At 45.9% G+C, this 15,275-nt stretch overlaps 2 protein-coding genes across 8 annotated transcripts in view; one reads left to right on the forward strand and one right to left on the reverse strand.

The window, feature by feature from the left end:
- The window catches only part of LOC142075132 (mothers against decapentaplegic homolog 4), a 32,070-nt gene extending 25,422 nt beyond the window's left edge, over positions 1-6,648 (reverse strand). For 5 of the 7 annotated variants that reach the window (XR_012670789.1, XR_012670788.1, XM_075136174.1 and 2 more), the window contains exon 1: positions 6,274-6,647. The gene's annotated coding sequence lies outside the window, so the exon portion shown is untranslated. Of the gene's footprint in view, positions 1-6,273 lie in introns of all 7 variants that reach the window. The other 2 variants (XM_075136173.1, XM_075136172.1) reach the window with 2 other exon arrangements.
- Positions 6,649-8,691: 2,043 nt separating this feature from the next.
- On the forward strand, positions 8,692-10,417 carry LOC142074824 (uncharacterized). The gene is given in 4 exon segments (XM_075135705.1): positions 8,692-8,708; positions 9,010-9,088; positions 9,383-9,521; positions 9,524-10,417. Coding segments are annotated over 4 exon segments (1,077 nt in total). The 3' UTR covers positions 10,366-10,417.
- The last annotated feature ends 4,858 nt before the right edge of the window (positions 10,418-15,275 follow it).

Raw genomic sequence — 15,275 nt, forward strand, 5'->3', positions numbered from 1 at the left:
ACGGCTGCTTCGCTGAAGGGTGATGTATCTTTTTAGCCTGTGCAATGAAATTCAAAACATGAAGCAGCTGTCTAAAATTAAAAATGCAACACTGGTGCCACATGCCTCATTTTCATGTCTGTGGATAATTCTGCCAGAAATGGTTACCTGAACAATATAAATAGATTCTAAAAACATAGGCACCTATAATAGTATGCTACCTCATATAACTAAAATCAAATATATTATTGACTTATCTACGCGGAAGTAACATTACTGAGCTCTCACACTAGTGCCCTCATTGCACTTACATTTATCTTATGGGCAGGAAAGCAAAGTAAGCACTGTACTGATTCAAACTATTCCACTGTTCTCAGATCAACTGCTACATCCTCTCCCTCAAAACAGCAATCTTTTTACTAGCATGACTAGAAAACACAGACCAGGTTTAATGTTCAGCATCTTCTGCAAAAGCTATGAAAACCCAGTGCTAGCTCAGAGCTCCAGGAGAGAATTCCCGTTTGTGGAAGCAAGGTGCTCCTGGTCAACTAGAGAAAACTGAGCAAAGTACAAAAAGCAGATGAGATCACACCCAAAGCGATAATCAATGCATTTATGGAATAGAAAATTAATGTTCCACCTTGTTTGCCAGTATCTCTTCAGCTGCACCAGCAAGATAATATTATAAGCTATGACTGCTTAAGAACAAGTGCTTTTACATGCCAAAAACCAAGGGTAACAAAACCAGCATGAGCCACGACTTCCAAATATTTGCAGCAACTCTTCAGGCAGCATACTAGCTATTTAAGAGATACAATGATTTGGAAGGCCCAAGAGTTGCTGAGGTATATTCCAGTTTGAAATCCTTCATCAAAAAAGCATGCAGACACATACAGATGTAGGCAGACACACGCACGGTCTGAAGAAGGTACAAACATTTTAGAAAAAGAAAGAAGTTTTTCTGCTTTTCATGGTTAGAAAAAACACATGGACTTGATTTCCTTGCTTTTACAGAGGTTTTACTACAGTCATACAGAAGCCCAACTGAGATGTAAGGGCAGAGGCTGGTAAAAAAAAAAAAGAGATTTCACCTAAACCCCCATCAATGTGCCCCAGCCATTCAGCCAAGCAATTTTTGAAACTTCTCTGAAAAATCCCTTCCTCCAAACAATTCCCATTTCCAATTCTCTAATGCGGTTGAAATTTCCTGAGAAGTTACAAATCCAGATTTCTTAAAAAGAACTCACATTCTTTTCTACATATTAAGAACAACCTTAAATGAGTCCTTTTTACACTCACAAGTCACTTATCTTCCCCCTCTCCTCCCACAAAAGCCACACTTTACAATTTGGGGAGAACGATCAACCCCAAACAAGAAAAGGAAATAATACGCTTACACAGACAAACCAGGCGGTTATGGATGGAGCTGGAAGTCAGGGATGTAACCCAAAGGAATATGATCCAGGCAATCAGCAATCCAACAGCTTGGGCAAGATGGTTAATCCAAGCCCGACGCTGATATGATACACTACCCTATTCATTTACAGTAGGGTTTAAGCCAATCACAGCTGCGGAGGGATCAAATTCACCAAGAAACTCAGTCTAAAAATGTGACAGTCCAAATGCCACTGGATAATTACTTTAAGATATGGGCAAAAGGCCAAAACCCCCACCATGTCACTTTCTTAGCATATATTTTATTCGACAGGTTTCTACAGCAAACTAGATATTTTCCAAATGAGACAACGTGAGATTCTTGGAGACTTCATTGTTTGCAGGACAAACTACATGAGAAGTAGTGTGATTAGGAGTGATCAAGTAACGCTTTGTTTTAAAAAGTAAGATGCTAAGAATTGTGAAGTGTTGTATTTAAAGGAAAAAAAAAAGTTAAAAAATATAGTACAGCTTTGGCACAACTGGAAAAATTGTTCCTGCAGGTGTCAGGGCAGCAATGGCCCTTTGAAAAGCTTTTGATGGAGAAAGGGAAGCAGTCTTGCAGATCAGCTCAGAAAAGAGGTTCCAGATACAGACATGGTGCTGAAGGTCCAGAGATGCTGATAAACATGCCAAATGCGGGAGGCAGGGCAACGCACAGCATACACCGACACATCAGAAGCAAATGAAGAATGCAATGTGGATTTGCAATTACATGCGCAAGAAGCCTGAAATAAACAGTTGTGATGGAAATCCAACCAGTCTGCAAAGTTAAAATCAAAGAAAAAAAGATTTTACACATGCTAAGTATCAGATGACACATTCGGGGCTCAGGAAGCCTTTAAACAGCAAGGCTGAGAGAGATTTGCCACCTTTTTGTACAAACTGATCAGACAACAGTCCTGTATCACCTTAGAGCATTTCAAATGATCATCAGGAGATCATTGTTGTAGGTCCCTTTCCAACTGAACTATTCTATTCTAAATAACATGAACGTAGATTTTTAGGAGCAGTTATGCAAAAATGTTCTATGATGCACGTAAATATATAAGCCTGAGAATTTTTAGTACTGGTCTATCCATGTAAGGGCTGGTGTTACAAACATGTAAAGGGATGCTAAAGACGATAACGTAAGGCAAGTAAGCGTGTCTAATGGCATTCACTAGGTACAATACAGCATTTCTATCTACGCTATGAATCTTGAGATAACTTGGCCATTATCCATTGTAAGATATTGTCAAAGGATCTAAGCAAGTCAGATAATTTGCAGGCAGAACATCCTTTGAGATGAGCCATGACTTAAGTGAACATTACTACTATGGTCTTCAAAAAAAAAAAATAATCATACCGTCTGAGCTTCCAAGGAGAAAAGAAAATAAAAACATGTATATCGCAGTAACAAAGAAAGACCACAGCCAGATCAAGGCCTATGGTGCCGTATAATATCAAAGGGAAAGATGTACAGCCTGCAATTCTGGGGAATCATACACTGGGGTAAGGAGGGAAATTAATTAACGCAAAAAATACCTGAACGACCAAAATGTATTTCCAACTTGCAAATATGAAAGTAATTTTCGGAAAAATATATCTAAGAAAAAATAAGAATTGTTTGCTTGAAGCTGATGCTCTGGGAGCACGATTTACCAGTAACAGCCATCCCAGTCACAGATTTTCAGCATTTTGATACCAGGCAGTAATGCAATGCTAACGAACTGGCTAATTAGAATAGCGTACAAATTGACATCTTGCTAGAACATTTCACACGAATAAAGGACAAGAAAGGCTCTTGCATAAGCTGTCGCCTCCAAAATTAGACAAACACAAAGATGTCAGAAAAGCAGCATTTGCGTTTGATAGCTTTTAACCACCAAAACATTACTACAGAGTTCTGCTGTTTAATAATGCAGGGGTAGAAGTTTTATGATAAACATGATAAAGAAAAATCCATAAACCAATAAAACAAAAGGCAGCTCGTGATTTGATGAAGATATGAATAAGTGATTAAACTGCAGATACTTTCCAGCACATTAGACTATTATCTGCTTGCCCAAAGGGTGAACAGGAACAAAATGTTTGTAGACGTAAGAACAATTAGCATTAAAGAGCAAGAGAAAGAGCACTATGAAGGTACTGCACTCGCACTGTTCTGTACAGTAAGAGCTAACATTCCCCAGAATACTATTTTTGTGCATGTATCTGAATCATCAGTATCAATTCTGCTCATCTCACTGTCAGCAGCTACAAAAACTTAAGACACATGACAGCATAAAAGGAACTGGAGAAGAGTTTTAAGACAACTCTGAGCGGCAACTCTTTCATCTTAACATAAATCCACCGTTAAAAAGCGTGAGCAGCCATTTCTTTGTGGAAGAAACTGATCTGATGTAGCTGCCCAGCTGCAGCTCTCAGCATCTTTACTCCTCTCAGCTTCCACCTGTGTACTTCAACTGATTTCAAAAGCACTTCACAAATGCAACAGACTGACCCTGTAAACGGAGCAAACATTTCTGCTGCACAAGGTTCCAGGTATTTTAATCTCGTTCAAGAAACTAATACAACAGTAAAAAGCACATCCAAATCCTTATCTTGTCTTTGAATGCGTGGGGGGCAGGACACGATGAAAAAGGTAGCGCTACTATGCTGATGTGACTACATATGCACATATTTTCAATCGTAGAAAGTTGCATTTTTCATTTTGCTTCCCCTTCCCTCTCTCTACTTTCTATTTTTGAGAAAGCATACAGCTGAAAAAAACTCCTCTTTTCAATACAGGCTTCTGTATGGTCAGAGAAGGAAGACCACTGCACATTACACCATGAGAGTGGGAAGGGCAGTAAACTCCTCTACAACTGGATCTATTTCCACAACACAGATTTAGGCACCCTGCGCTATCTCAACTCCGAGAGTGCACCCTTGGTGTCCCACTGAGCAAGAGGTCATCCCCTCCTCATCCTAGTACCCGTGGGTAAGGAGGGGATGAAAACCTGGGAACGGCAGGAGAGACCACATTCAGAAAGCAGAAGGTGATGGTAGTCCTTGCTGTAGAATGACAGAGCAAACCTGAACTGAACTCTTCCTTGGAGTATCCTGCAAGATCCATCTTCTTGCAGAAGGCTTCCTTCAACAAGGACAAATAGTAGTTTTTCAAAACCTCACAAACAGAGGAAACAATTGTGGCTACGCCAAGCAATAAAAGGAAGAGTCAAACCTTGCTGAGGCAGAAATGGTGTGATTTTTCACTTGTATGTAATGTTTCGATACCCTAGCAATAGGTGTATTAGATAACATCTGTTCTTTATTGCAATCTGCACAGGGATAATGTTCCCTGCATTTGTTTGAGCTTAAAAAAAAAAAAAATCACCTCTGGGCAAAGCAAGCATGGAAAATTCCAGCCCCAACCAAAAGTAGAGTTTTTCACAAGGTTAACAACGTAGGAAAACAGAGTCCTAAAATTCCAGCAGGACCTTAACAACAGCACGGCGAAGGCTGCTCTTTACCAGGATCGACAGATCTGCTCTCAGCACCTTTGTTCTTCACTAAATCTGTTGATACCTCTCAAAACTCACATCCCTATTGTGTTAGCTGCGCTTGAATGCATTATGTAAAGAGCCATCTACTTAAAAAAGGAATTCTAATCAGTTTGAGACACTTACTTTTCTCTTTAGGCTTCAGCTCTTTGAAATAAAGTTTCTATATCAATATTAAACATGCATGCTTATGCAACAAGCAAATCAAAAGAGGTTCATGAATGCAAAGTGAGAAGAAACTCCTTCCAGTAGCAATCCGGCCAAGATAAGAGGAGGGCCAGAAGGACAAGTTGCCTACTTATCATGACACTGGAGTATGAAAACACGTTTAGTTTTATAGGGCAGTACAGCTATTTCAACAAGCTTGCATGGAATTACCTACATTACTGAATGAAGTAACAGCAGTACAAGAGTCTTACAATTTAAAAGATGACAGCTATCGCACAGTCTGAAATCACTCTTGCCTGTTGACAGTGGCACACCATTCTTAACCAAGATAATTTGAGAAGCGGTGGTAAAAGACACCACGATCCTACTCTGACCGTATGTGTTTGACAACAATTGGTTTGCAGTAGCACAATTTGGGCTCTAAGTAATAACACACCTAACCCACAACTAGATTACCCTGTAAATTAACCAGCCTTCCGTAGTAAAACCTAGAAGACTCAACTATACAGCAAGTCACAAACCTCCCCAAAAACCCAACACCCCCAGAAACGGGGACGGGAAGGAAAAAACCAGTAAAGATGGAATAACCTTTAATTAACACCCCTTGTGCTGAGCAGCCCCGCGCTGCCTGAAAATCAGCTAAAAGCACCGTTCTCTGTTATTGCAAATAAGATGGCAGATTTCGGAGAACTAAACGCGAAGCGGCTCACACAAAACCATCCAGGGCATTTTCCAGCGTGCGGGAGAGAGCACGAAGAGAGCGGTCTGCACGAACGGCAGCGGAGGAAAGTTTAACTGGGGACAGGCCGGCTGGAGAACCTTTACGAGCGGGCACGAAGATTTAAAAAAAAAACAAACACAACAAAAAACTAAAAGTTTGGGGGCGGGGGGGGGGGAGGGATCATCTTTTTTTCTCGCTCGGGGAAAGCGGGGGAGGTGGGGAAGGAGCCAGGGAGGGGAACCCAGCGCAGCGGGGCCGAGGAGAAGCCCCCGGGCGGCGGGTGGGGAGGGGGGGGCCGCTGCCCCGGCTCCCCGGAGCGGCAGCCGGCGCGCCCCCGGCGCGGCCCGGCGGCGCCCGAGACGGCGGGGGAGGCGGGCGGGAGGAGGGGGCGCACTGCGGGCGGCCTCGGCGGGCGGGCGGGCGGGAGCCGAGAGCGGATGTTACCTGGGCCGCGGGCGGCGGCGGAGCGGCCGCTCTCCGGGCGCGGCCTGCGGCTGTGGTGAGGGGCGGCGGCGGCGGCGGCGGTGGCGGGGGGGGAGGGAGCCTTCCCTCGCCTCAGCCGGCCCCGGCGCGGCGGAGCGGGCCAGGCCTCCGCCCCCCCGCCCTCCCCTCCCCGGGCTGCGGCCGGGCCGGGCCGGGCCGGCGGGGCGGCGCTTACAGGCCCGCGGCGCGGGGGAGGGAGGGACCCGGCCGCCCCGCGACCGCCGCCCCCGTCGCCGCCGCCGCCTTCTTGTTGTTGTTGTTGTTGTTGTTGTTGTTGCCGCGGCTCCGGCCGCTCGCGCTCCGCGGCCGCCGCCGACACGTCCAGCCGCCACCGCGCATGCGCGACATCCGGGTAACACCCCCCCCGCCGCCGCCACAGCCGAGCGCCTCCGCGCCGCCGCCACCCCCCCTCCCCGCGCCGCCACCCGCCGCCACTGCGCCTGCGCGCCCGCCGCCCCGCGGTTGCCGCGCCGGCGGGAGCCGGAGAACGGAGCGGGCGGGCGCATTTGGAGGTTTATTTGTGTGGTTGGCGTCCGGCGGCGACGCGCCGGGCGGAGCAGGCAGCGCTCCTGGGACCGCAAGTACGGCCCCAAAAAGGTACAGCTCCAAAAATGCTACCCCAACAAATGCACAGGTCCGCAAACGCAACTCCTGTAAATGCAAAAACCCGAAAATGCAATCCCCGTAAATGCAAAGCCCCATAAATGCAACCCCCAGAAGTGTAAAACCCCACAAATGCAACCCCCAGAAGTTGAAAGCCCTGCAAATGCAACCCCAACAAATGCACAGGGCCACAAATGCAACCCCCATAAATGCATAGCATGGCAACTGCAACCCCCAGAAATGTATGGCCCCGGAATTACAACTCCCATAAGTGCAAAGCCTTGCAAATGCAACCCCAACAGATGCACGGTCCCGCAAGTGCAACCCCCACAAATGCAAAACCCTGAAAATGCAACCCCAACAAGTGCACAGCCCCACAAATGCAACGCCTACAAGTGCAAAACGCCACAAATGCAACCCCCAGAAGTGTAAAACCCCACAAATGCAACCCCCAGAAGGTGAAAGCCCTGCAAATGCAACCACAACAAACTCACAGCCCTGCAAATGCAAAGCTCCACAAATGCAACCCCGATAAATGCACAGCCCCGCAAATGCAACCTCCAAAAGTGCAAAGCCCCACAAATCCAACGCCAACAAATGCACAGGGCCGCAAATGCAACCCCGTTTCCCATTCCTCATTTGCTCCTTTGGAGCAAACTCTCCAAAGGAATTCAGCTGAAAAGGAAAGGATTAATTTTTTTTAAACTCGAAGGTTACATCTTTCTAACTTTGTGGTGTTGAGCCACCATTAGAATACAAAACAGAAGGGAAAAGGTGCACAAAATTCCATATCCACTGCAAAACGCAACATATTTTTGCTAAATAAGTGGGGTGTTCGGCAAGGTGCTGGTGTGCTATCGCTGCTACTCTGGTAAGAACTAAGAATGATGGAAATTTAAAAAAATTGTTATATTGCCATCTCAAAATTTCCTGCTCACACTATTAAGTCATTTAAAGTCACTTCCACATCCTTAAGAAGATCTTACTGATGAAAAGCAATGTAAAATGCTGCTGCATTTGTCATCTTTTCCTGGGTAGATGTAATTGAAGCCTCTTCACACCGGGATTTGCTGAGTGCGTTGTGAATTATCTACTTCTAGAGTTTTTGAAGCATTACGGACGGGAGATGAGAGCTCCAGTTCAACAGGGAACATGTCCCGTGCAGGACTCGTGGACCACAGCGCAGCAAATCCAGGTGCTCGCAGGCTGCCTGCACCAGCCTCTGTGCAAGTTATGCACCAGCGCTTCCTCTCGCTCTCCAAGGTATATCATTTAAAAAAAAAAAAATCATTAACTAATCTGCAATTTGTAAGCACGGTCTGTGAGAGACCGAACTGTAGAACATTTGTCCCAAAGATTGCCTGTCTAAGCAAAAATTTCTCTGGCTGCTGAAGACGGTAAGAACGGCGACAAGGCCACGGAGACCCGCGGTTTGTGCAGAAACACCCTGCCAAGTCGTGCGACAGTCGCGCGAAGAGCGGGGCTGGTCCTGCGTGAAGTCCTGCGCGTGTGCAGGAATGCAGAAACGTGCAAGTACGTGTCGTTGTCATGGAAACTGCAGCCCTTGAGTGAGAATAAAAAGGACTGCCAAGACAAGCCCTACCGCCATCGCCCACCGCCGAAACACCGAGAGGCTTGGACCCCCGGACGCCGCGGGTCCATGGTGGTGACTATTCCTGCAACTCTATCCCGAATGCTTGCTTGATTTCTGTCTTTTATTCTAATCTACCCTATTGCTACTAATTTTTACTTTTGATAATGAAAACTGTTTAGGATATGTGGCATTTGACCTCGTTTGTGTCTTAATCTCGCTCTTGGGATCATATCGAAACCTCTCCCGACATTGAATCAGGACATAAATTGGCGTCACGGACAGGATCCCTTGGGACGAGAGTGCCGTACGGTTTCCCAAATACGCGAGACCTCTCAGGAAAGTAAGGGGTGCGGGTCTGTGTTTCAAACTTAGGTGCTGCCTTCCTGAGACGACCGCTTCCCTGCTTTATGTAAGATGAGTGATACTAAAACTGCCCCTTTGGGGAGAGAAGTTTTGTTTGAATTTTTAGAAAAACATAATGCACGACCCTCTGTGCCCAGGGTGGACTGGGCTCGGGGAAACTGGTATAATTTGCAGAGTGTGGTTGATCGAACAAGCGCTTTGCACAAGGATGTGAGAGTAAGATCAGGAAGGGGAAAATCGATTGTTTGTGCTGTTCTTGGTGCCAGTTTGGCCGCTGCTGTAGAGGCGAGGGAACGCTGTCGCGTTGTGGAATCCCAGATTGTTGAATCCCTCCAAAACCTCGTTCGGTCCCTTCAGGGGCAAGTGGCGGAATTAAAAGAACAGCTTGAAGGAGAGAGAGACCAGGTGAAACATCTGCAGACTGCGCTTAAGGAGCAACTCCTTGCGGGCACTGCCCACGAGGAAATATCCCCAAGACCAGAAATTGGTTATTCTTTTGACGACTTGCAGCCAGCGAGAGAAAAAGTAGAGAAATTAGAACTGCCCTTGCTGCGACCCTTGGTTAAAACTGAGTTGGCGAAGTTAAAAAAGAATTTTGGTCGAACCCCTAGGGAGTCGGAGACGGAGTATGTGTGGAGAGTATCGTTATCTGGGGGGATCAGATTTTGTTAAGTGAAAAGGAGGCGCGGGGGTATTGGGGACCAGGAGTATTTTTAATTACCAGGAATTACCGCACCCCTTGGTCTTTAACCCAGCGGGCAGCCTATTGGGCGGGGGGTTTGAACCCCCTGGAGAGGGGGCATCCCCTCGCAGTCACGGGGACTGTGGATCAGTTGGTGGAAAGTGTGCAGAAGGCAGCTTGCTTGCAGATGATGTATGATGGGAAGTTGGAGCCCAGGCAGGAGTCCCCGATGATGATGCTGGTAGACCCTGAACGAGTGACTCCCCTTATAAGGGGACTCCCCGATTCCCTAAAGCTGCTTGGTATACAATTACAGGGGAGAATACAGGCAGTGCCTCAGGGCGAAAGAGTTGCAGCTGCTTTAGAAGGACTTACACCCGATCGGCACCGCTGGCCCCCGGATAGGAAAATGTGGACTTGGGGGGAGGTAGCCCAAGAATTGATCAATTACGGGCGCAAGTATGGCCCCGTTAACCTTCCAGCCACTAAAATAGACTCTAGGGGCCTGAGGCGAGCTGAAGTAAAAATGGTTCCGCACCCTGGGGGTGATAGAAGAACACCCCTCGCTAAACCACCTGGAGGGAGGGACATCCCAAATAAGCGCAGCAGTCTGTGGGCAAAGGGATGGCAAAAGGGGATTCCGCGTGACTTAACGGATGGATTGCCGACTGACAAGTTAGAAAAACTAGTGTCAGGATGGCCCGATAAACCAGCAGATGAAGAGACGGGTTCTAAAAATACCACCTCCAGTGCACCCTCTTTGATCAACTTATCAGAGACAAATGTCCCTCGAAATTCGGCGGGAAACTAGATTCCTCGCCCTCCGATGGTGAGCGGGTTGGGTATATATCAGACAGCTCGCAGAAAACGGCCGGGGTGATTTACTAATTACAGGCGTTGTGGGGCCGAAACGAGTCCCGGTCACATTTTTGGTAGATACTGGGGCTCAAATTTCAGCTATCAAAATGAAAGATGCTACTAGCTGTGGGGTTAAATTTTCTAAACAGAGGCCGTTCGTAGCAGATGCATTTGGCCATGTTCAACCACAGGCGTTAGCAATGGTCAACCTACGATTGCCGGGGGAAGATATTGCCACCACGGTAGCAATGGTTGTGGGAGAATTTCCACTCAACCTCCTGGGACTTGATGTTCTTAAAGGGAGGACCTGGATTGATAATAAAGGGAGACAGTGGTCATTTGGCTCTCCAACGATGGATATTCGGCTGCTACAAGCCGTGCCGCCACTTCCCCCTTCGAAGCTTACGAATGTGAAGCCTTACCCGATACCCTTGGGGGCCAGAGAGGGAAGAACGCCTGTGATAGAGGATTTAAAAGGACAGGGCATTGTGGTTCTGACCCACTCCCCTTTTAACTCCCCGGTGTGGCCAGTATGAAAACCAATGGCAAGTGGAGGCTGACCATAGATTATCGTAGACTTAATGCAAATACTGGCCCATTGACAACCGCGGTACCAAATATTGCTGAGCTTATAGCTACAATCCAGGAACAAGCCCACCCGATCATGGCAATGGTGGACATCAAGGACATGTTTTTTATGGTCCCTCTACAATCTGAGGACCAAGATTGTTTCGCTTTTACTTGGGAAGGTCAGCAACTCACTTTCACCCGACTCCCGCAGGGGATATAAGCACTCCCCCACATTAGCCCACCATGCGTTGGCGCAGGAGCTGGAAAGAGTTCAGGTAGAGAAGAGGGTCAGTATTTACCAATATATTGATGGTATTCTTGTGGGAGGGGATGAGGTAGAAAGGGTTCAGAGAACTCAAGATAATATAATTTCCCATCTAGAAAGTTTGGGGCTGAAGATTCCGCCTGAGAAAATACAAACACCCTCGAGTGAAGTAAAGTTTTTAGGGATTTGGTGGAAGGGAGGAATGACATATATCCCATCGGACACCCTCTCCTCACTAGACCAGATTAAGATGCCGGAGTCGAAAAGGGATTTACAGCATGTGCTGGGGCTGCTTGTGTTTTGGAGAAAACACATTCCCGATTTTTCAATTATTGCAAGACCCCTACATGACTTGTTGCGAAAAGGGGTCCAGTGGGAATGGACTGAGCCTCATGAAGAGGCATTGCAGTTGCTGGTGTTTGAAGCAGCTGTCCATCAAGTTCTGGGTCCCATTCACCCTACAGACCTGGTCCATATTGAGTGGGGATTTGCCAAGACTCTTATTTTATTTGTTATGTGGATTTGCCATGTTGTTATTTTTACCATGTATTATTCCGTGTTTTATAGTTAATTCAACGTGTTGTAACCAATATGCAATTTGTAACCACCTTTTCACCTGACGGTGTTAAACAAATTCACGCTGTGCGTCGAACCACACCGTCAGTAGTGCGGATTGTATGAAATGCTCTTTTCTGGCCTTTTCTACATAACTATCTTTTCTCAAAACCGCCATGGGTCCTGAAACAACCTTTGAGCCATGGGGTGGTGTGAGAGACCGAACTGTAGAACATTTGTCCCAAAGATTGTCTAAGCAAAAATTTCTCTGGCTGCTGAAGACGGTAAGAACGGCGACAAGGCCATGGAGACCCGCGGTTTGTGCAGAAACACCCTGCCAAGTCGTGCGACAGTCGCGTGAAGAGCGGGGCTGGTCCTGCGTGAAGTGTATGCGCGTGTGCAGGAATGCAGAAACGTGCAAGTACGTGTTGTTGTAATGGAAAGTGCAGCCCTTGAGTGAGAATAAAAAGGACTGCCAAGACAAGCCCTACCGCCATCGCCCACCGCCGAAACACCGAGAGGCTTGGACCCCGGGGACGCCGTGGGTCCATGGTGGTGACTATTCTTGCAACTCTATCCCGAATGCTTGCTTGATTTCTGTCTTTTATTCTAATCTATCCTATCGCTACTAATTTTTACTTTTGATAATAAAAGCTGTTTAGGATATGTGGCATTTGACCTCGTTTGTGTCTTAATCTTGCTCTTGGGATCATATCGAAACCTCTCACGACATTGGATCAGGACATGGTCTCTTCCCCTTTTGCTTCCAGAACCAGCTGCAGCCCCCCATCCAGGGAGACAATTTGCTCAAAGATGTGGACGAAAACTGCAAAATGTTAATGCTGAGCACCAAGCAGTATAATTTTCTGATTTCCTATTGGTTGTATAATGACAAATAATAAGTCTAACTATAATACGTTAAATTTCCTTCCATCAGCAGCAGCCCTGGTTTCCTTTCAAGGCACACCATGAACCACATCCCATTGGGATGCCACGAACTGCCATTACTAACACTGCGTTTCAAGCATCTTTTCACCAGGCAGCTGTCTTTATACACAAAATTTTGGTTTTAAGAGTGGAGATGAAAGGATGTTGGGAAATTCAGTGCAATCTTTCACCGTATTTCACAAGCAGGTGTGAACAAGCTGCAAATTCAATGAGGAAATCCCCAGTGATGACGCTGCAGCTGGGTTATGGAGTAGTGTGATTAATTCAGTTCTATAGCATGTATTAAATCTGAAAGGATCTGAATTAGCTATCTTAAAAGTACTGTATGCGTCACGGTAACTCTCTGTGTTTATACATATGTCTGTTTTGAGGTTCATAAAGCAATCATTGCGATGTCCTGCTCAATCAGATGGTGAAACGTGGAGTTTGGGGATGCACAAGCCATTGAGCTGGTGCCACCATCCGTCTCCGGTGTCCCAAGCTCGGCATGGTGTCCACAAGCCTCCGTGTGCGGTGGCTGTGGGGGACACAGAGCGAATCCCACCGCAGCCAGCACCAGCACTCAAGGAAAGGACTGAGCTGGAGCTGTAAAGGGACTGGGGTGACCACCAGGTTAAGTGTTTCACCAGGGAAGATGCTGAGCTGCTGCCTCATATTTATCCAAACCCAAACAGCTCCAGCAACAATTAGTCCTAGGAAGGACCTTCGTAGGCCATTAAGATGATTTTGAAAGGCTGCAGGGATACCATGTCCAACAAAATGATTCTTTTTCCAGTGCACCTAAACTCCTTTGAACTCTCAAACATTTTTCAAATATCAAATGCTGGTACTAGCAGGATCAATTTAACATGCTGTGGTTTAGCATCCGTCCCCGCCCCCCTCCCCAAAATGTTACTTTGATCAAATTTCTGCAACTTGTTGTACCTCAAGATCCCAATCAATATGTTTTTATTATTAATAAAAAATGCATTAAGTTGTTCTAGTGACTATGTGCCAAACCACCAATTTCAGTGAGACCTGGATCAGTCCTACCACCTCGCCAGAAATTAGATTTCTACCATGAAGCCATCCGAGTTAAATAATTAATAACGTTTTCCTTATAAATGAACATAATTCAGTAAGAGCAAATTATTTTAAAAGTCTGTTTAAAGAAAAATAAAAATGCTCCCAAATGAAGATCATGTTTCTTCTGCATTGACAGATGAAGAGTCCCACCGTGGGCCATAGGGAGTGGTTGATACCAAAGGCTGAACCACCTCTAGCATCAAGGATCTCTTTCCCAGCTGGATTTAGAGCCCAGACTCATCTCGAGCTCTCCATCCTCAACACAGACTGCACCACGCTCGGAGCAGCTAAGCATTTTTGTGCTGTAGGTAACTTGTTTCTCAACCTTTTTTGCAAGCTCATGCAGATCTCAGCAGAAGGAAGACTTACCCTCACTCCCTTTGATCAGCGCTCATCCATTCGGTTAGCAGCTACACGTAAAACGCAGGAACATCTCTGTTACGAAACTCTTCACGTCTTATTTCCTCCTTCTTCCTCCTTCCCGTAACATAAAAAGCTTCTTTCGTAGTTTATCAGGTCCCTCCGCTAGTACCAGCTAAAAAAGGAACCAAACTTTGAGGAACATTTCCAGGAAAGCAGGAGAATTTTTAAAATGAGTTATTCAAAGCTAAAAAAAAATCTTCATTTACATACCCAGAATTTGTTAAAATACCCTCCCAGTCCCTACGGGACCAGACCGGAGTCCTTTACCTGCTGTCAGACAAAATACTCTCAGGCAAATATATTTTAATGCAAAGGAATTTTGTTGCCTGGTAATTAACAAATGGAAAGATAAACTCATTGAGAAAATAGACAATTTATGGTCCTTACAGGCACACATGTTCCCATTAATTTAATTCAAGTCTCACTAGCAGTCAGATTTATGAAGTAATTTAGTATCCAGACTTAGAGAGAAGAGTGGACCATGGTAAGCAAAGACACATGGGTCTGCTAAGAAAGAGACAACTATAACTTGATTACAAATACTAAAATATATTAAATTGAAAATACAGGAATTTCACATAACTCCAGCACTAAATGTACCCTCCTTCACCAACATACCAAAAAGAAACTGTTTTTAAAAATGACAGCCATATAGTTAATCCGGCCTTCAATATAGACCAGGCAACTTGCAGCTTTTCTTCTCAGCTTAGACGAAATGAGCATTTCCTCCCTTGATTGTCCGTACAGAATAAATTGCCATAAAAAATGCGCTAACACATCAACTCTGTGCAACAAAGTCCCCAGACCTAATACTTGAAGAGGACCTGGCCTGCTGCTTCAATCTGATACACTCTTCCCCTTGCTGTTCTTTATCCAAATTGACCCGTTCTTATTTAGGATTTAGATCCTAAAACATATTTAGGATGTAGCTATGCGGTAGGACTGATGCAATGTATCAGCTCACTACTGCTAAAAAGGGGGGATCCCAAGCAGCTCCCCATTTCTGCCCAAGCACTTCTGCACCCTCCTTCCTTCAG

This window comes from Calonectris borealis, chromosome W, assembly GCF_964195595.1.
Source record: "Calonectris borealis chromosome W, bCalBor7.hap1.2, whole genome shotgun sequence".
In the NCBI taxonomy this organism is placed as follows: Eukaryota; Metazoa; Chordata; class Aves; order Procellariiformes; family Procellariidae; genus Calonectris; species Calonectris borealis.